Genomic DNA, 23,191 nt, shown 5'->3' with positions numbered 1-23,191 from the left:
GGAGTTGGTTTAATTTGTGTTGATTTTGATTCTCCAGTTCTTTAAGGTGTAAAGACAGCTGGTGTATTCTGGATTTTTTAATTTTTTGAGGGAGGCTTGGATAGCTATGTATTTCCCCCTTAGGACTGCCTTTGCTGTATCCCATAGGTTTTGGACCCAAGTGTCTTCATTCTCATTAGTTTCCATGAATTGTTTAAGTTCTTCTTGATTTCCTGGTTGATCCAAGCATTCTTAAGCAAGGTGGTCTTTAGCTTCCAGGTGTTTGAATTCCTTCCAAACTTTTTCTTGTGGTTGAGCTCCAGTTTCAAAGCATTGTGATCTGAGAATATGCAGGGAATAATCTCAGTCTTTTGGTATTGGTGGAGCCCTGATTTGTGACCCAGTATGTGGTCTATTCTGGAGAAGGTTCCATGTGCACTCGAGAAGAATGAGCATTCTGTTGTTTTAGGGTCAAATAGCTGATCAGATTTCAAATCGAATAAAGTCAAAGAAATACACACCAAGACATATAACAATTAAATTTTGGGGTGCTGGTTATTTAGATGTGATATTTACTCAATATAGGTACTTCCTTTTGTGTACTTTTTTAATGCTTGTTAAATTTAAATAAAAGATTTATTTTAAAAGTGATGAAATAGGGGGAGGAGTCAAGATGGCAGAGAAGTAGCAGGCTGAGACTACATCAGGTAGCAGGAGATCAGCTAGATAGCTTGTCAATCCATTGCAAACGCCTACAAATCCAACGGGAGACTGAAGAGAAGAAGAGCAACAATTCTAGAAACAGAATATCGACCACTTTCTAAAAGGTAGGATGGTAGAGAACTGAATCCAAAGCGACGGGAAGATAGACCATGTGGGGAGAGGGGGCAGCTCCCGGCAAGTGGCGGAGCAATGGAGCACAAAATCAGGACTTTTAAACGTCTGCTCCACTGAGGGACATCACTCCAGAGACTAAACCAGAGTGAAGCCCATGCGGGGTCAGTGTGGCCCCAGATGCCGCAGGGTCACAGAAGGATCGGGGGCATCTGAGTGTCTCAGAGCTCACAGGTATTAGAGTGGGGAAGCCGGCTACAGAGACAGAGCAAAGAAGTGAGCTTTCAGCTCAGGGTTACCTTGAACCGGTCACAGGCTGAGTGAACTCGGCACACAGCCAGAGGCCAGGGAGAAGGGAATGATTGAGTGCTTTTCTCTGAGGGCGCACTGAGGAGTGGGGCCCCGACCTCTCTCTCAGCTCCTCTGGGCCGGAGATTGGGAGGCCGCCATTTTCATTCCTGTCCTCCAGAACTCTACGGAAAGCGGTCAGAGAACAAAAGCTCTTGAAAGCGAACCTGAGTGGATTACTTAGCCCGGCCCTTGGTAAGGGCGGTGCAATTCCACCTGGGGCAAAGACACTTGAGAATCACTACAACAGGCCCCTCCCCCAGAAAATCAACAAGAAATCCAGCCAAGACCAAGTTCACTTACCAAGGAGAACAGCAGAATTCCAGAGGAAGAGAAAGCAAAGCATGGAATTCATGACTTTCTCCCCATGATTCTTTAATCTTGCAGTTAACTTAATTTTTTTTATTTTTTTCTTCTTCTAAATTTTTTTTAACTTTTACCCTTTCCTCTTTTAACGTTTTTTAACTAGTTTATCTTAACAATACCTTTCATTTAAAAAAATAATAATAAACTTTTTTGGAACCTTCATTATGATAGTCATATTTTATCCTTAATTGTATCTAACTTTATTTTTTGTATACACATGGGATTTTTTCTTCTAAAAAATGTGGGGTACAACTTCTTCTAATAGATCAAAATATACCCTAAATCTAGCTCCGGCCTTGTTCTAGTCTCCAGCGCAAGCAAAATCTCTCCACATTCTTTTTCTTTATTCTCCCAACCAACTTACTTTATCAACTCCTTTTTTAGAAATTTAAAAAAAAATTTTTTTCATTTTTATAGTCATATTCCATCCCTTCATTGTGTTTACCCTTATATATATTTTTCATTCGTTAAAATTTTGGGACATGGGGCACCTGGGTGGCTCAGTGGGTTAAAGCCTCTGCCTTCAGCTCAGGTCATGATCCCAGGGTTCTGGGATCGAGCCCCACATCAGGCTCTCTGCTCAGCAGGGAGCCTGCTTCCTCCTCTATCTCTGCCTGCCTCTCTGCCTACTTGCGATCTCTATCTGTCAAATAAATAAATAAATAAATAATTTTGGGAGATATTATCTTCTAAGAGACCAAAATATCCCCAACATTAAGTGGGTGACCCTGTTCTAGTCACCAGTCTAATATATATATATTTCTCTTTTTTATATATTTTTAAATTTGTTTTCTTTTTTTTTATTTTTTTTTTCTGAACTTTTTTTTAATCCCCTTACTCCGCCCGCAACAATTTGGGGTCTCTTCTGATTTGGTTAAAGCACATTTTCCTGGGGTCTTTGCCATACTTTTAGTATTTTATTTGCTCCTTCATATATTCTTATCTGGACAAAATGACAAGGCGGAAAAACTCACCAAAAAAAAAGGAACAAGAGGCAATAGCGAAGGCTAAGGACCTAATCAATACGGACATTGGTAATATGTCAGATCTAGAGTTCAAAATGACGATTCTCAAGGTTCTAGATGGGCTCCAAAAAGGCATGGAAGATATTAGAGAAACCCTGTCTGGAGAAATAAAAGCCCTTTCTGGAGAAATAAAAGAACTAAAATCTAACCAAGTTGAAATCAAAAAAGCTATTAATGAGGTACAATCAAAAATGGAGGCTATCACTGCTAGGATAAATGAGGCAGAAAAAAGAATTAGTGATATAGAAGACCAAATGACAGAGAATAAAGAAGCTGAGCAAAAGAGAGACAAATACTGGACCACGAAGGGAGAATTCGAGGGATAAGTGACACCATGAGACGAAACAACATTAGAATAATTGGGATTCCAGAAGAAGAAGAAAGAGAGAGGGGAGCAGAAGGTTTATTGGAGAGAATTATTGGAGAGAATTTCCCTAATATGGTAAAGGGAACAAGCATCAAAATCCAGGAGGTGCAGAGAACCCCCCTCAAAATCAGTAAGAATAGGTCCACACCCCGTCACGTAAAAGTAAAATTTACAAGTCTTAGCGACAAAGAGAAAATCCTGAAAGCAGCTTGGGAAAAGAAGTCTATAACATATAACGGTAAAAATATTAGATGGGCAGCAGACTTATCCACAGAGACCCGGCAGGCCAGAAAGAGCTGGCATGATATATTCAGAGCACTAAACGAGAAAAACATGCAGCCAAGAATACTATATCCAGCTAAGCTATCACTGAAAATAGAAGGAGAGATAAAAAGCTTCCAGGACAAACAAAAACTGAAAGAATTTGCAAACACCAAATGAGCTCAGAGGAAATATTGAAATGGGTCCTCTAAGCAAAGAGAGAGCCTAAAAGTAGTAGATCAGAAAGGAACAGAGACAATATACAGTAACAGTCACCTTACAGGCAATACAATGTCACTAAATTCATATCTCTCAATAGTTACCCTGAATGTTAATGGGCTAAATGCCCCAATCAAAAGACACAAGGTATCAGAATGGATAAAAAAAAAACCCATCTATATGCTATCTACAAGAATCTCATTTTAGACCCAAAGACACCTCCAGATTTAAAGTGAGAGGGTGGAAAACAATTTACCATGCAAATGGACATCAAAAGAAAGCTGGGGTGGCAATCCTTATATCAGATCAATTAGACTGTAAGCCAAAGACTACATCTAGAGATGAAGAAGGACACTTTATCATACTCAAAGGGTCTGTCCAAAAAGAAGATCGAACAATTTTAAATATCTATGCCCCTAACATGGGAGCAGCCAACTATATAAACCAATTAATAACAAAATCAAAGAAACACATCAACAGTAATACAATAATAGTAGGGGACTTTAACACTCCTCTCACTGAAATGGACAGATCATCCAAGCAAAAGATCAACAAGGAAATAAAGGCCTTAAATGACACACTGGACCAGAGGGACATCACAGATATATTCAGAACATTTCATCCCAAAGCAACAGAATACACATTCTTCTCTAGTGCACATGGAACATTCTCCAGAATAGATCACATCCTGGGTCCTAAATCAGGTCTTAACCAGTATCAAAATATTGGGATCATTCCCTGCATATTTTCAGACCACAATGCTCTGAAGCTAGAACTCAATCACCAGAGGAAATTTGGAAGGAACCCAAATACACAGAAACTAAACAGCATCCTTCTAAAGAATGAATGGGTCAACCAGGAAATTAAAGAAGAATTGAAAAAATTCATGGAAACAAATGATAATGAAAATCTGTGGGACACAGCAAAGGCAGTCCTGAGAGGAAAATACATAGTGGTACAAGCCTTTCTCAAGAAACAAGAAAGGTCTCAAGTACACAACCTAACCCTACACCTAAAGGAGCTGGAGAAAGAACAAGAAAGAAACCCTAAACCCAGCAGGAGAAGAGAAATCATAAAGATCAGAGCAGAAATCAATGAAATAGAAACCAAAAAAAAAAAAAAAACAATAGAGCAAATCAACGAAACTAGGAGCTGGTTCTTTGAAAGAATTAATAAGATTGATAAACCCCTGGCCAGACTTATCAAAAAGAAAAGAGAAAGGACCCAAATAAATAAAATCATGAATGAAAGAGGAGAGATCACAACCAACACCAAAGAAATACAAACAATTATAAGGACACATTATGAACAACTCTATGCCAACAAATGTGACAATCTGGAGGAAATGGATGCATTTCTAGAGACATATAAACTACCACAACTGAACCAGGAAGAAATAGAAAACCTGAACAGACCCATAATCAGTAAGGAGATTGAAACAGTCATCAAAAATCTCCAAACAAACAAAAGACCAGGGCCAGACGGCTTCCCAGGGGAATTCTACCAAATATTTAAAGAAGAATGAATACCTATTCTCCTGAAACTGTTCCAAAAAATAGAAATGGAAGGAAAACTTCCAAACTCATTTTATGAGGCCAGCATCACCGTGATCCCAAAACCAGACAAGGATCCCATCGAAAAGGAGAATTATAGACCAATATCCTTGATGAACACAGATGCAAATATTCTCACCAAAATACTAGGCAATAGGATCCAACAGTACATTAAAAGGATTATTCACCACGACCAAGTGGGATTTATTCCTGGGCTGCAAGGTTGGTTCAACATCCGCAAATCAATCAAGGTGATACAATACATTAATAAAAGAAAGAACAAGAACCAAATGATACTCTCAATAGATGCTGAAAAAGCATTTGACAGAGTACAGCATCCCTTCCTGATCAAAACTCTTCAAAGTGTAGGGATAGAGGGCACATACCTCAATATCATCAAAGCCATCTATGAAAAACCCACTGCAAATATCATTCTCAATGGAGAAAAACTGAAACCTTTTCCGCTAAGGTCAGGAACACGGCAGGGATGTCCATTATCACCACTGCTATTCAACATAGTACTAGAAGTCCTAGCCTCAGCAGTCAGACAACAAAAAGAAATTAAAGGCATCCAAATTGGCAAAGAAGAAGTCAAACTATCACTCTTTGCAGATGATACGATACTATGTGGAAAACCCAAAAGGCTCCACTCCAAAACTGCTGGAACTTGTACAGGAATTCAGTAAAGTGTCTGGATATAAAGTCAACGCACAGAAATCAGTTGCATTTCTCTACACCAACAACAAGACAGAAGAAAGAGAAATTAAGGAGTCAATCCCATTTACAGTTGCACCCAAAACCATAAGATACCTAGGAATAAGCCTAACCAAAGAGGCAAAGAATCTATACCCAGAAAACTATAAAGTACTCATGAAAGAAATGGAGGAAGACACAAGGAAATGGAAAAATGTTCCATGCTCCTGGATTAGAAGAACAAATACTGTGAAAATGTCTATGCTACCCAAAGCAATCTATACATTTAATGCAATCCCTATCAAAATCCCATCCATTTTTTTCAAAGAAATGGAACAAATAATCCTAAAATTTGTATGGAACCAGAAAATACCTTGAATAGCCAAAGGAATATTGAAAAAGAAAGCCAAAGTTGGTGGCATCACTATTCCGGACTTCAAGCTCTATTACAAAGCTGTCATCATCAAGACAGTATGGTACTGGCACAAAAACAAATACACAGATCAATAGAACAGAATAGAGAGCCCAGAAATAGACCCTCAACTCTATGGTCAACTAATCTTTGACAAAGCAGGAAAGAATGTCCAATGGAAAAAAGACAGCCTCTTCAACAAATGGTGTTGGGAAAATTGGACAGCCACATGCAGCAAATTGAAAGTGGACCATTTCCTTACACCACACATGAAAATAGACTCAAAATGGATGAAGGACCTCAATGTGAGAAAGGAATCCATCAAAATCCTTGAGGAGAACACAGGCAGCAACCTCTTTGACATCAGGTGCAGCAACTTCTTCCTAGGAACATCGCCAAAGGCAAGGGAAGCAAGGGCAAAAATGAACTATTGGGATTTCATCAAGATCAAAAGCTTTTGCACAGCAAAAGAAACAGTTAACAAAACCAAAAGACAACTGACAGAATGGAAGAAGATATTTGCAAACGACATATCAGATAAAGGGCTAGTATCCAAAATCTATAAATAGCTTAGCAAACTCAACACCCAAAGAACAAATAATCTAATCAAGAAATGGGCAGAGGACATGAACAGACATTTCTGCAAAGAAGACATCCAGATGGCCAACAGACACATGAAAAAGTGCTCCACATCACTCGGCATCAGGGAAATACAAATCAAAACCACAATGAGATACCACCTCACACCAGTCAGAATGGCTAAAATTAACAAGTCAGGAAATGACAGATGCTGGCGAGGATGCAGAGAAAGGGGAACCCTCCTACACTGTTGGTGGGAATGCAAGCTGGTGCAAACACTCTGGAAAACAGCATGGAGGTTCCTCAAAAAGTTGAAAATAGAGCTACCCTATGACCCAGCAATTGCAGTACTGGGTATTTACCCTAAAGATACAAACGTAGTGATCTGAGGGGGCACGTGCACCTAAATGTTTATAGCAGCAATGTCCACAATAGCCAAACTATGGAAAGAACCTAGATGTCCATCAACAGACGAATGGATAAAGAAGAAGTGGTATATATATACAATGGAATACTATGCAGCCATCAAAAGAAATGAAATCTTGCCATTTGCAATTATGTGGATGGAACTAGAGGGTATTATGCTTAGCGAAATAAGTCAATCGGAGAAAGACAACTATCATATGATCTCCCTGATATGAGGAAGTGGAGATGCAACATGAGGGGCTTGGGGGGTAGGAAAAGAATAAATGAAACAAGATGGGATTGGGAGGAAGACAAACCATGAGTGACTCTTAATCTCACAAAACAAACTGAGGTTTGCTGGGGGGAGGGGGATCGGGAGAGTGGGTTGGGGTTATGGACATTGGGGAGGGTATGTGCTATGGTGAGTGCTGTCAAGTGTGTAAACCTGGCGATTCACAGTCCTGTACCCCTGGGGATAAAAATACATTATATGTTTATTAAAAAATTTAAATTTTTTTAAAGTGATGAAATAAAGAGATTTTCGCTTATAAAAAGCTAAAAACATTTGCCATGAGAAGAACCAGGCCAAAACAAATCATAAAAGATCAATGGATTATTAAAATATTAATATCCTGGTTACACTACAGTTTTTCAAGATGCCACTATCTTGGGAAACTAGTAAAAGATATATAGGCTCTCTCTGAGGTATCTCTCTATATTAGTGTCTACAACGGAAAAAATCACACAGAAGAAAGAATGGATAAAAATGAAAATGTAAATATACAGGTAAATCTAAGTCAACATCTGCAGAATCAGTAATAGTCATATAGTATGGGGTTTTAACAAAATATAGAGTCTAAAAATATAGATTAAAATGTCCTACTAGGAGCACCTGGGTGGCTCAGTGGATTAAGCCTCTGCCTTCAGCTCAAGTCATGATCTCAGGGTCCTGGGATCGAGTCCCGCATCAGGCTCTCTGCTCAGCAGGGAGACTGCTTCTTCCTCTCTCTCTCTGCCTGCCTATCTGCCTACTTGTGATCTCTTTCTGTCAAATAAATAAATAAAATCTTTTTTAAAAAAATAAAATGTCATACTAATTGAGATATGAAATGGAGATAAAGCCATATATTTCCTTGACTGTCTGAGAGAAGGGTAAAGATACTAAGTAACTATAGACTTTGATCATTTTTTGTGTACCTAACAACTAACTAAGCCTCAAAATTAACAAAATAAAAATTGGTAGACTTATTAAAGATAGTTAAGCAGGGCGCCTGGGTGGCTCAGTGGGTTAAGCTGCTGCCTTCGGCTCAGGTCATGATCTCAGGGTCCTGGGATCGAGTCCCGCGTCGGACTCTCTGCTCAGCAGGGAGCCTGCTTCCCTCTCTCTCTCTCTCTGCCTGCCTCTCCGTCTACTTGTGATCTCTCTCTCTGTCAAATAAATAAATAAAATCTTTAAAAAAAAAAAAAAAAGATAGTTAAGCAGTGCCTGGGTCACTCAGTCAGTTAAGCATCTGCCTTTGGCTCAGGTCATGATCCTTGGGTCCTGGGATCCAGCCCTGCTTCTGGCTGAGGCAGCAGGGAGTCTGCTTCTCCCTCTCCCTCTGCCCCTCTGGCCACTCATGCTCTCTTTCAAATAAATAAATTAAATCTGTAAAAATAAAATAAAATCATGGTGGAATTTTTTAGCCATGAAGTCAATAATAAGACAAGACAAAAAATATATAGACTTAAGGCACAAGATTAAAATCTGGACTTAATAAAAATACAGAAATATACCGCACCCAACAAATCCAAAATCCACTTTCTTTTCAAGAACAAACAAACAACAAAAAAGAAAAAAAGAATGTTTTTAGAATAACAGGACCAAAATGAAAATCTCAAGAAATCTCAAAAGATTGGAAATAAGGATTTGTTCTCTGACAACAGTGTACTTAAACCAGAAATCAATATAAAAATACAACCAGAAAACAGTAATATGTTTGAAATTTTTTATGATTTTATTTACTTATTTATTTATTTGAGAGAGAGAGAGAGCACGACTGGGGGAAGGCGCAGAGAGAGAGTCTCAAGCAGACTTCCCACTGAGCATGGAGCCAGAGCCGGGACTGGATCTCACAACCCTGAGATCACATCATGAGCTGAAATCAAGAGTCGGAGCTTAACGGATTGAGCCACCCAGGCATCCCCGTTCGAAAATTTTTAAACGCACTCCTGAATAATCTTGATATATTTCTGTAATAAACCTTACATACTCCGTAGCATGTGTATATAAAAATGTTCACTGTAACATATACAGAATTTCCCTGAAATGGAAACAACCTGAATTTCTATCAGTAGTAAAATGCATAAATCATTTTAATGGTAAATTCATGCATGCTGTTGCATGTGTTTAGAAAGTATCTTAGATATTACCTGGCTGGCATTAGTAATGTAAGTTTTTGCAGGGGCACTGCGTGCGCCTGAGGCAAGGTCCGTGACTCCCAGGATCCTGAGCAAAGTGAGCACAATTAGCAAGAAAAGATCATGTTGGTGTTGAGACTGAGGGAAATCCCGTTGCCCAAAATAAAATATTGGCATAAAAGGCTCACAGGTGATGTCAGGAGGAAGGCCTGGGAGTGGGATATGAGTGGGGAGTATAACAATGAAACCAAAGGCCTAACAGGAGTGACTATTTTGACAGAATATCTTGTATGGCGAGGTTTCTATTTATAAGGTGCTAGTAAGCCCAATGATCAGGACAAAGCAAGGGGCCCTAAGTGTCAGAAGTTGAGCATAACTGAGGTTGCTGAAGGTAGTGAGAGTCAGTGAGCAGATCATGTACTGTTCTATAAACTTAGCAAGGTTTCTTCAAGAAAGCCTTTACTCCACTCTCTAAGGCCTGCAGCCTAAGGCTGGTAAAGTGGGTGGGGAGGAAACGGTGGGGAGTTTTAATGAATGCTGTTTCAAGAGCCCAGCATTGTCTATTTTCAGAAGTGAATAAGTGCCTAGGTTAATATTAGTAATGTCTGGAACTCTAAAGTGAATAAGTGTCTTGTTAATGCTCCTGTTAAGGCTTCACTGGTAACATGTCTGGAAGGATAGATGAGTAATAGTCCCTTCTGTGTCCACCATGGTCAGAGAATAGTACAAAGAGGGAGTCAGTGACCCCATAAAATCTATTTACCATTGGCTAATGGATAGTCCCCAGGGACACGAGTCTTCTCAACTATATAGACAGTGGCACATTTTCCCACATGCGGTACATGGGTCAGTCACTACATTACTCAGGACTGAGGAGGAGAGTCTCTTTCATTCTTCTGAGGATCTCAGGGCAGTGGCTTCTCTGTGGCCTGATATTTCATGGGCCCACCAGTCTAAAGTTAGATCAGATCTGAAGTTGTCCAATATGTGTCTCAGAAGCCAATCTATCTGCCTGTGCATTGTAATAAGCTCCTAAAAAGTGAATTTTAGTATGTGGAGAATATGTGTGGGCTTGATTTGTATTTTGGGTATCTGGGAGGCAAGAAATTCCCAAAGTTCTTTACCCCAGCAGAGAGGGGGGAACACCTTTGATAAGGAATTGTTGTTGCTGCCATTAGTCAGACCAGATGATCATACCATTGACAATGGCCTAGAGTCTATAAAAATGTGCAGAAGGGACCAAGTGTTAGCCAGAACACCCTCTAGTGCTAAGATAACTGCTGAATGTGGGTCCTATCCTTGATTAGGGATGTCCCAGTTTAGGAAATAGGATGCAGCAGCTCTTCAGTGGCTCTATCAAGCATGACAGTGGTGCTGACACCTGTAACATCTACAGACTCCCTTTCCTAATCATTCAGTTCATCCCATGGGGGTCCCTAAGTAGCCAGCAGATATGGGAGAGGGGTGACCTCTTGGCACCATTGCATCTAGCAAAGGACTGAGGACCTACAGGTGAGATATGCCAGAGGGCCCAGTTTGGCTTCATAATTAGCATTTTCCTTTTCCTAGTGAGGCCTCTATGGCCATGCCAACTTTGTGGAGTGCTGTCTCAATGACCAAAGGCAAGACAGACAACTGGGTTCAGATAATCACAAGCTCAGGACCTGTGAAAGCATTTATCTCAAGAAGAGCCCACTATACAACCAACAGTTGCCATCCTGATGGTGTGTTGATTCAGCCAAGGAAAGCAGTTTCTTGCACCAGAAGCCCATGAACAATTTATGGCCACTGTGCTGGATCCAGAAACTCCGGAAGGAATGCAAAGAGGTTGCTGAAGCCTTTACAGTGAAGGAGCTTCTGGGTGGAGACCAATGGGAGTGCCTATTTAATTGCAATTTAGACAGACTCTACAGCTTTTTGTCATTAGATGGCCCATTCAAAGTGAGCCAATTTGTGAGTAACAGCATAATGAATTTAAAGAAAGTTTGTGAATGAGGAAGATATCACCTCTGAAACCCAAATAAACACACTAAGTGTTGAGTCTACTCTAAAGTAGTAAGAGCTGATGTCAATGAAGAGTTGGTTCCTTCCTGAACCAGGTATAGATCATCTCCGGGCTGGCAAGTCATGTCCGGAGATTCTACTGAAATAGAAGTGCCTTGAATTTTGCAGCATGCAGTGGCTTATCCCGATTGGAAAGTTTGAATATCCTTGCAGGAGGATGTTATCGATATAATGTCATAACCTGTGTTCTTGGAATAAGTTGAACATGGTTAAGATCTATAAAGGTGTGGGCATTGGCAAGGCTCCCCAAATATCTCATGGGGAGATAAATAAAATGTATCATTTCTTCAAAGATAAAGAACTATTTACAGAGTAGAACATATCAACCAAATCTATAACAGTAAAATATTTTCCAGTTGCTGATTCCTATTATTTCAGTAAAATTAGGCATGCAGATCTTAATGGAGGCCATGATGGCATTAAGATTATGGTAAATCACTGTGAAGTGAATTCATTTATTTCAGGTTTGAGCACTGGCCAAACTGGGTTATTAAAGGGAGAGATAATAGGAAGAATGAGTAGGCCAGACACACCAATCCCCAGGGATCTCGCTCTGTCGCTCTAAACTTCACAAGCATCATGTCTCCAGCAGCTTCTCTCATGGAACCCGTTATCATGGTCTCTCTGGACCATCTCTCCTCAGCCATATGTTTACAACTTGTTCTCAAAGTTGTCAACAATTGAGGTTCATGTGAAGCATTTAAACTTAAGTCCACAGGGCATGCTTAGCTTCTTCAGGAAATCAATTCCCATGTGCCTATTTTCAAAAGAGCAGATAAAATCTGTGTCGCTCTGCCTAACATAGAAACTGCAGAGAAGGCCAAGCCTTGCCTTCTGACTTCAAAATAATCTCCTTTAGCATAAAAATATTAAGGAATTTTCTATCTATCAAATTCCACTCTTCTAATTCTATCATTGCTGGGAGGTGGGTTATTTCTTTTTAAGATTTTCATTTATTTATTTGACAGACAGAGATCACAAGTAGGCAGAGAGGCAGGCAGAGAGGGAGGAAGGGAAGCAGGCTCCCTGCTGAGCGGAGAGCCCGACATGGGGCTCAATCCCAGGACCTTGAGATCATGACCTGAGCTGAAGGCAGAGGCTTTAACCCACTGAGCCACCCAGGTGCCCCGCTGGGAGATGGGTTATTTATTTGTTTTTCTTTTTTATTATATATGTGAAGGACTGTGTCTCTCAGAATCTATGATTGGATTCTGGTTTGGAGTCATAGAATGGAAGGTAATACGCTTCCTAGGCAAGCCCCAAACACTTGGGTACTTTCATTAAGAGAAGAGTGAAACGTTTACCTGTGGAATCTAAGAAATAAAACCAACTAAGCAAAAGAGAAACAGACTCATAGATACAAGAGTGAGCTGATGGTTACCAGAGTGCAGAGAAGCTGGGGGGAGGGAAGCAAAATAGTTCGTGAAGAGGATTAAGTGGTACAAACTTCCAGTTATAAAATAAATAAGTCACAGAGATATAATGTACAACATAAGTGATAATCAATAATGTTCTAATAGCTTTTATGGTGGCAGATAGTAATGAGACCTATTGTGGTGGCCATTTCATAATGCATAAAAATATCAAATCACTATGTTGCATACAGAAAACAAATATAATATTGTATGTCAATTATAATTCAGTTTCTTAAAATAAATAAATAAATAGCCACCTATGGCTAGTGACTCCAACAACAAAAAGAGAAAGAAGGGCAGAATGTTGATGGGAAGCCAATAGACAGCATGTTAAATTCGATACTACTCAGAGACTAACATGGCACATCTCACCTTTGATTCACCTCTTGGAACAACAAGGGAAACATCCCACTGCAATAATTCAAATTGTCAAGGGCATGAGCACTGTATGTTTTTAAAGTCACTGATGTTATTATCCTATAAATGTGGATCATGAAGTCAATCAATTGTGAAAATTGGGATGAAAATGCAGTACTTGCCAAAGACCACAGGCTAGTACAAACAGGGAAGGAAGGGCTAAAGGCAAATCCAGGTCAAAGTTTAATATCACCTTGGGCCTCCAACAGCTGTATGGAATAATAGGGAGATTGACAAGAAGAATTCCGAGGATGTGATTTTTTCTAACTTGTATGCATGTGAATTAGATTGGTCTTTTCTATTGCCTTTGCCTCTGAATCACAAAAATCCAAATGTGCACATAGGACACCACCACTAAAATTTCCTTCTTGGGGGATCACCAATTATCTATAAAGGACTCTTCTTGTGAAAAACATGAGTGTCCCTTTTCCTGGTTTCTTTATGCCAAGAATAGAGAACAGGAAACATTTAGGCATGATAAACTGTCATCCTTACTTTGCCATTGAGGACTCATTAAGACTTAGCAAAATCCACTCTGAGGTACTGCCTGTGGATATTTCAAAATCTCTATTCTCAGAGATATATCCCAAATCTACCTATAAGACCTGGAACATGACAGAGAGACATATAAGAAAATTCTAATTAATATGATTTATTGACACCAGAGCCTTGTTCATATAGTCAAAAATGCTCACAATATAATATGAGAGAGTACTGAACCAAAGATCTTAAAGATCTATTACAAATGTATGCTTCCAAAGAAATAGGGGTAGAGGAAAAAAAATCACTTATGCATCAAAACCTTCAACCATATCCATGTGAGGAATGTCCTAATGGTTGCTGAAACAAGGAAGTCAGATTTGGACAATAATGGAGATGAGGATCTATGGCAGAGAGCCAGTGAAACATCAAATACTACAGGTAAGGGGGAAGAGTACAATGAGGAGAAAGGGAAGCACAGAAAACAGAATCTGATAAAAAAAATAGTTCTACCAACAGCAAAAAAGTATGAAAATTAACAGAGTCAGAGGAAAGTGGCTTAAATATTCAGATTTTGTAAACATTTTGGGATTAAAGAATAGGAGAGGAGAAGGGAGTTGAGGGAAATTGGAAGGGGAGGTGAACCATGAGAGACTATGGACTCTGAAAAACAATCTGAGGGTTTTGAAGGGGCGGGGGGTGGGAGGTTGGGGGAACCAGGTGGTGGGTATTAGAGAGGGCAAGGATTGCATGGAGCACTGGGTGTGGTGCAAAAAATAATGAATACTGTTACGCTGAAAAGAAATTTAAAAAAATAAAGAATAGGTTCAAAACTGTTATTCTTCTGAAAAAAAAATTGAGTAATTGTTCTGTAATAGAGTCTGGTAAGTGTCTGGAATATATCAACTTGGGGAATTAAAAAGACTTTAGGAATAAGGTCATTCACATAGAAGATAATTGGGCTTCCATGGAGCCAAGGCCAGTGTAATGCAATGCTGGTTTACATCAACTGCATAGAGAGGAATATATGATATGACTCATTAGGTTCAGCTTTGTCTCTCCTACCCTGAGAAACTTGAGTTTTCATCACTCACTTCTCTCCTTCAGATCCCCTAAAGGTCAACTATGAAAAACAGGACGTTGACTGAATTTATTCTGTTGGGCTTCACAAATCAACCTGAGGTCCAGGCTGTGATATGCATCTTTCTGTTCCTCATTTACATGATAAGTGTCCTAGGAAATCTGACTATCATCATTCTCACTCTAGTAGACCCTCACCTCCAGACCCCCATGTATTTCTTCCTCCGGAATTTCTCCTTCTTAGAAGTTTCCTTCACATCCATTTTTATTCCCAGATTTCTGACCAGCGTGACAACAGGAAATAAAGTCATCAGTTTTGCTGGATGTTTCATTCAATATTTTTTTGCTATATTTCTTGGGGCAACAGAGTTTTACCTCTTGGCTTCTATGTCCTATGACCGCTATGTTGCCATCTGCAAACCCCTGCATTACCTGACCATCATGAGGAACAGGGTCTGCATACAACTCGTGTTCTGCTCCTGGCTGGGAGGATTACTAGCTATCTTACCCCCAATCATCCTGATGAGCCAGGTAGATTTCTGTGCTTCCAATGTTGTGAATCACTATTTCTGTGACTATGGGCCCCTTCTGGAGCTGGCCTGCTCAGACACAAGCCTCCTAGAAGTGATGGTCCCCTTCGTGGCAGTTGTGACTCTGGTGGTTACTCTACTGCTAGTGACATTTTCTTACACATTCATTATCAGGACCATTTTGAGGATCCCTTCTGCCCAGCAAAGGACAAAGGCTTTTTCTACTTGTTCCTCCCACATGATTGTCGTCTGCCTCTCCTATGGCAGCTGCATGTTTATGTACATAAATCCCTCTGCAAAAGAAGAAGGTGCCTTCAACAAAGGAATGGCTGTGCTCATTACCTCAATTACTCCCTTGTTAAACCCCTTCATTTATACTCTAAGAAATCAGCAAGTGAAGCAAGCATTCAAGGACACCATCAAAAAGATTGTGAAACTTTAAAACGCAATGTGTTTCCATGAAAATATATTTTCCATGAAAAATATATTGCACTTACTAAATGGGTACTAAGTGTCTCAGATGCTGAACTGGCCCTTGAAGATAAATATAAGAATGACATAGATCCTAAGTTCAAGGAATCTGCAGCCTAGTATGGCAGAAAGATGTTAAACTGTAAATTCATGTAGTAAGTTTACCAAAAATAAAAGAACAAGGTAAGTGCTATTAGGGAGCAAGAATGAGAATCCATAAAAAGAACAGTTGGAGGGAGTTAATTATTTTCCAGAAATGACCCAAAATTTAAAAGGCAAAAGACATTGCTTATTTAGAAGAGTGGAAGGATAAGAATTTAGAATGAGAAGAAGGGACCATCATGAAGGTATTATTTAATTACAAACTACAGAGTCAGTGGACATTGGTGAGTCAAGAGAAGTTTTGAGAAAGGAAGTTATATCCTCAGCATTATTTTGAAGGAAATCTGGCATTGGCATTGCTCTTCCTCAGCGAGCCCTGGAGACTAAGCTTTGGACAAGGTGTGAATAATTTTGATTCTCCTCCTCTTTGTCATTCATCTTTCAGTTGTAGCCATTACAAATTTCATCCTTCCCTAAAGGAAAATTAAAAGGATATACATTTGGTCCACTTCTCTCCAAATGAGAGAACCCTCAAGATTTTGTCAACTTCCACATCCGCTCCTGGAGAGGATCCTGTGGATAAAAGAGTCTTCTAGAGCCAAGGTTAAAAACCTTCTGCTTCTAGACAGGATCTATTGTTGCTTTTCTAGCTAGGATCATTTTAAGTTAATGGCTGAGATCTCTCAGTCTCTCTCTCTCTCTCTCTTTCTCTTTCTCTCTTTGGTAGTTTCTGGTGATTCGTTCTTTCCTCTTGTAATTTTATTTTCATGTTTGTTTACTTTTGTTAAATATTAGAAAGGCCAAATTCTGTGATATGACTCCATTCTTTTATCTTTTCTCCAAGTTTTTTTGTTCATAACATAAGCTGCGGATGCCTGTTTTGTAAACAGATAATGCATATAAAATATAATATGGTTTTATATTTAGGGAGCCTGGGTGGCTCAGTGGGTTAGGCCTCTGCCTTCGGCCTGGGTGGCTCAGTAGGTTGGGCCTCTGCCTTTGGCTCAGGTCGTGATCTCAGGGTCCGGGGATCGAGTCCCGCATCAGGATCTCTGCTCAGCAAGGAGCCTGCTTCCTCCTCTCTCTCTCTCTGCCTGCCTCTCTGCGTACTTGTGATCTCTCTCTGTCAAATAAATAAATAAAATCTTTAGAAAAAAAATACGGTTTTATATTTAGAATTTAGAATGTATAAGTCTTAGCAACCAAATGAGAATAGACTACCCTACCAAGAACTCTACACAGGGACTCAGGTTCACAACAGCTTGAATATGAACTGGTGGTGGTAGGACCTCAACTTCAAACTAATTGAAAACATTTTTTAGAAAGCTGAATACTTCCACAGAGTTTAGTAAAATCCTAAAGCATTGTAGAATGCTGATTTTGTTCGAGGTACAAGTGGAACATCATCTGGTGTGTTCACATGCTTTACATGTGGTACAATTGTTGAGTGGAATGATGCTTCTTGCGCATTTAAGAAACAAGCTGTACTGGACTGCTATGAGAGAAAATTTCCAGAACCACAGAAAATATTGAAAAGTGCATGGTATTTAGAATAAAAGGTCTTGGGGTGCCTGGGTGGCTCAGTGGGTTAAAGCCTCTGCCTTTGGCTCAGGTCATGATCCCAGGGTCCTGGGATCGAGCCCCGCATCGGGCTCTCTGCACGGCAGGGAGCCTACTTCCTCCTCTCTCTCTCTGCCTGCCTCTCTGCCTACTTGTGATCTCTGTCTGTCAAATAAATAAATAAATAATCTAAAAAAAAAGAATAAAAGGTCTTTTTTGTAAAGGTATTGCTATTTGGAATATCTGATTTCTTTAGAGACTAGGCTAGAAATTAGTGATGACTTTTAATTTATTACAAATTGTTGGGGAACATCATCAAAAAGGCATAATGCCATTGATTAACCCATGAGCTGGGTCCAGGGGAGGTGACCACATGCTCCCTCCCCTGTGCTTACAATGTGGGTTCCACTTGCCTTTCCCACTCCCAGGGGCTGCTCAAAGGACACAGCCTTGAGATGGTGATGTGGTGTTGACAACACCTGTACCATTTAGATGACTGAACCCAGTTAAGGCCTCTATAAACTCTTAAGATGCAGCGGACAGGTGCAGCAATCCATTCATCTTGATGCCACCCAAGACAAGCCTCTTATATAAGCTCCCTTTGCTTATTAAAACTGCCACTTACCCACCTGGAGTGGACTATCTCTTTCTTCCATCTCTCCCTGCCCTCTGAGTATGGGTGCTGGTTTCAGATTCCACCTGGGAAGCTCCCAAGAAGGCACAAACCAACACAAATTCACTGAGCTATCAACTGATACAGAAATGTTCTTAAATAGCCACATTTCAATCATTAGGTTCACCCAAATCCACATTTCTACCAAAATCTATGATGAAGTGGAACACAATACCATATAGTGGTCAAAAATATAGATGTTAGTTCACATCCTGGATTCTCAACCTTCTACAAGAGTTGCCTTGGGATTGTTACTAGATAGACCTCACTAAGGCTTACTTTTCTCAAACTCTAAAATGTGGATAATAATCATGTCTATCATATACAATAGTTTTGAGCATTAAATGAGAAAATAAGTCTAAGACATTTAAAAGCCAATACTTAAGTATTTAATAAGTAATATCCATTGGAACAGTATGAACAATATCCTTCTCAAGAAACTGCAGCTTAATTAGTAAGAATAGATATTAAATTGATTGGTATAACATAATGGGACTGTAAACATGTTGGTCATTCTACTTGAAATCCCTCTGCAGGAAGGCCAGCTTATTTACATCTCTCTTATGGCCAGTTGCATCCTTCGGTAGACAGATCGACTTATCCACACTTGACATAAAGCCAATCAGAACATTTGGCAGGAGATTATTAGAACTGACTACATCAACTCCATATGCTCTGAAGATCTCTAAGTATGCTGAGATAAGGAAGAAGGGTACTTGGTGTAAGGCGAAGTTTAAGAACACTAAGCAGGGCCTCACCCAGCCTTCATAATATAAGCATTTAGAAATTATTTGAGAGGGAACATATCACCCTCTAAATAAGCTTGTCAAAGAAAAAAAAATGTCATGCTCTTCTGCAACTGTTCACTAAACTGGCTTTATGCTAGCCCATATTTGGAATGTAATCCAAGTCATAGATCAGCAAAGGTATGAGTTTACTGATTCTGCAGCTGAGCCTTTGGAATGTTCAATTTCTAAATGTCTGAGTTGGTGGGCTTTATCCCTCCTGTCACCCCTGTAGACAAGAATCAAAAGAGGGGCCACTGGGTGGTTCAGTCATGTGAGCAGCTGACTCTTGGTTTTGGTTCAGGTCATGATCTCAGGATAGTGAGACTGAACCCCACATTGGTTCTGTGCTGAGCATGGAGCTTGCTTGGGACTCTCTCCATCCCTCTCTCTTTGCCACTGCACCACCCCACTCTTGCATACACGCCCTCTCACTCTCACTAAAATAAAATACAATTGCAGGAAATTGGAAGGGGAGGTGAACCATGAGAGACTATGGACTCTGAAAAACAATCTGAGGGTTTTGAAGGGGCGGGGCGGTGGGAGGTTGGGGGAACCAGATGGTGGGTATTGGAGAGGGCAAGGATTGCATGGAGCACTGGGTGTGGTGCAAAAACAATGAATACTGTTACGCTGAAAATAAATTAAAAAAAATTTTTTTTTAATTATTTTGAAAGAAGAATCAAAAGAAACGGTTTTAGCTACTAGCCTTCTCAGGATAACATTAGAGCTGCGCTAGAGCGAGTAGAGAATGTAAACAAGGGCCACCACACTTCAGCACCGGTTCCTCTATCCACTCTCCCTAAACCCCCAGAGATTATGGACTACAGATTACACATCAAAACAAGTAGTATTCTCCCAATGCTGCTCCTTGCAAAATGTTAAAAATAAAATCCATAAGAAAAAAAAAGAGTACTTTTTAAGATGGCAGGTTATGTAAGAACAATTCTATAATGATTTGGGCTATCTGGCCTGAGAATCATCTTTGTCATTTCTTTAAACTTATCCAGAAGAGGGTTGTTCATTTGGTTAAGTGCCCAACTCTCAATTTTGGCTCAGGTCTTGATCTCAGGTTCATGGGATTGAGCCCCGCATCTGGCTCTGTGCTCAGCACAGACTCTACTTACTCTTCCCCCTCTCCCACCACCCCTTCCCCTGCTCTCCTTCTCTCTCTCTCTCTCTCTCTAAAATACATAAATTAACTAAATCTTCTTTTAAAAAAATAAATAAATAAATAATTTATTCAGAAGGTCACAAACCAAGGCTTCAGATTCTGTTTATATGCATCACTAGACAGTAGAGCTAAGGCCATACAGAGGTCATGAGTTCAGAAGCCAAAATAACCACCCATCTTAGGAATATATCCACTGAGGGAGAGAAGCAAGATTACACACCAGACAACACATGATGCAAAGAAGTTATTACTGGAACAGAAACAGCAAGAATTTTAAGTAAGTATAGTTTCAGAGTGCCTAGGTGGCTCAGTCGATTAAGGGTCTGCCTTTTCCTTAGGTCATGATCCAAAGGTCCTGGGATTGAGACAAGCTCTCTGCTCAGCAGAGAGTCTGTCCCTCCTCTGCTCATGCACTGTCTCTTTCTCTCTCCCTCTCAAATAAATAAAAAAAAATCTCTAAATAAATAAATAAAGTGAGGAGCCTCCAAGTACCAGGACCAGCTCACAGGTCAACCAGCTGCAGTCATGTCTTTTTGATCATGTTCCCCAACAATTTGTAATAAATTAAAAGTCATCACTAATCTCTAGCTTAGTCATCAAAGAAATCCAGATGTCCCAAATAGGAACACCTTTACGTAAAAGACCTTTTACTCTAAATACCATGTACTCTTCATTATTTTCTGTGGTTCTGGAAATTTTCTCTCATAACCAGTCCAGTAGAGCTTGTTTCTTAAATGTTCAAGAAGCATCACTCCACTCAACAATAGTGCCACATATAAAGCACGTGAACACACCAGATGATGTTCCGCTTGTATCTCAAATGGTAATGAGCGTTCTACAATGCATTAGGATGTTACTAAACTATGTGGAAGCACTCAGCTTTCCAAAATGTTCTTACTTAAGTTATATTACAAAGCTGTAATAATCAAAACAGTATGGTACTTTCATTTCAAAATGAAATAAAAACAATCCATCAATGTAATTCACTATACCATTTGAAAATTAATTAATCTATTGTAATTTTATTTTCATCTTCATGTTTACTTTTGTTAGATATTAGAAAGAGCAAGTTCTGTGATATGACTCCATTCTTTTAACTTTTTCCCAAGTTTTTGTTTTTGTTTATAATAAGCCATGGATGCCTGTTTCATAAACTGATAGAGAATATAAAGTAGTAATATGGGGGTGCCTGGATGGCTCAGTGGGTTAAGCCTCTGCCTTCAACTCAGGTTGTGACCCCGGGGTCCTGGGATCGAGCACTGCGTCAGGGCTCTCTGCTTGGTGGGGAGCCTCCTTCCCCCTCTCTCTCTCTCTGCCTGCCTCTCTGCCTACTTGTGATCTCTGTCGAATAAATAAAATCTTTAAAAAAAATAAGGTGGTAATATGGTTTTATATGTTAAAATCTGCCAAATTATGAGTTTTAGCAACCAATGGGAATAGATTACCCTACCAAGAAGTCTACACGTGGATTCAAGGATAGCAAAGTTGTCTTTGATGCCTTCTGACCTACTTATCAGTTCTCAAAAATATTTATGAACCGAATAAACAGGCTGTTAACTATAGAGAAAAAACAGAAGTTGGGGGGGGGTCGGTGAAATAGGTGATGGAGATTAAGAACACATTTATCATGATAATATCAGGATGGAAAACTGTATAGAATTGTTGAATCAATATACTGAATACCTAAAACTAATATAACACTACATGTTAACTCTACTGGATTTAAAATTAAAAACTTAATTTAAAAAAATTACCGGGGCACCTGGGTGGCTCAGTGGGTTAAAGCCTCTGCCTTCGGCTCAGGTCATGATCCCAGGGTCCTGGGATTGAGCCCCGAATTGGGCTCTCTGCTCAGCGGGGAACCTGCTTCTTTTCCTCTCTCTGCCTTTCTCTCTGCCTACCTGTGATCTCTGTCTGTCAAATAAATAAATAAAATCTTTTAAAAAATTGCCAACAGATATTACCAACTACATTATCAATATTTGACAAGGACACAATATTCATCGAGGAGCAAAGTCTTAGGTAAGTATTTTGTCATTTTCTCCGGGGATCTTTGACAAATTGCTCTGCTTACAATTTGTGGCCAAAACAGTTATATCTTGAGCAAATTAGTGAATTCTGATTACAAATTCCCTGGAGCATCACTTGTTTTCCCAGAATTGATCCCCCAAGTCTATAATAAAAGAGTCTATAAAGCAAATGTCCCCTTTCATTGAAAGTAACCTGTTCAGAAGCCTCTTACATGCCCTAAAGCTTCAGAACTTTAGATTCCAGGAGGATGGGCGGGGACCATAACCACAGCACAGACAGGAAGCTTCCAGTCCCATCTCAGACTCTCCCTGACCCTCCTGCTGCATGGTTTAGATGTTGAGTAAGCAACAAAATTTTCTTCTTGGATAGCCAAGTTTTAGGACTGTTGCTGCTGAAGGGGAAGATATATTGGAGGCCAGAGAGAAAAAAAGAATGAGTCAAGAAAAGATTTCTATCGAATGTAATACTATATTTCTACAGAGTCGTCACCACATTTTGCTGCAAATGAGCTCTTTTCATGAAACCACATAGGACTTTCCAGACTGCACACTCCCTGCTTCCTCCTTGAGGGATCCTCAGAGACCTGACAAGCTTGTGTTGTCCCTGGTCTGGTGATTTCCTGAGGCCACTTCTCAGATAACCAGTCATTGCGCAGAAAGGGACGTTGCTGCAGATCATGGCTTCCCTTGCCAGGGCCCAGAAATGACACAACACCCAGGTTTCTGAAACAATAGGCAAGTTCTCTACTACTCCTGGGAGCTTCTTTGCACTCATTCTGAGAAAACCACCAGCTCAGAAACCTTTTTTAAAAAATGAAGCTAAAGGATTATCCTCTCCAAAAATAAAATGGGCCTCTTTTCAAACACTGGCTGGCTATGGGTGGGGAGATAGGCAACAGGTCCCTAGGCAAGAATTTTCCAAACATTATTAATTGTATATCCCATCAGTGAAAATTTTCAAGTGAAGTT

The 23,191-nt window shown here is 39.8% G+C and overlaps 1 protein-coding gene across 1 annotated transcript; it reads left to right on the top strand.

The window, feature by feature from the left end:
- The first annotated feature begins 14,942 nt into the window (after window positions 1–14,942).
- Window positions 14,943–15,869, top strand: LOC111160205 (olfactory receptor 6C4-like). Its single transcript, XM_022523112.1, has one exon. The coding sequence runs from the start codon at window positions 14,943–14,945 to the stop codon at window positions 15,867–15,869; it is 927 nt and encodes a 308-aa protein (XP_022378820.1).
- The last annotated feature ends 7,322 nt before the right edge of the window (window positions 15,870–23,191 follow it).

Source organism: Enhydra lutris, unplaced genomic scaffold (genome assembly GCF_002288905.1).
Source record: "Enhydra lutris kenyoni isolate GAN:26980312 unplaced genomic scaffold, ASM228890v2 scaffoldscaffold74, whole genome shotgun sequence".
Classification (NCBI taxonomy): domain Eukaryota; kingdom Metazoa; phylum Chordata; class Mammalia; order Carnivora; family Mustelidae; genus Enhydra; species Enhydra lutris.
This window is presented reverse-complemented; position numbering and strand designations above follow the sequence as displayed.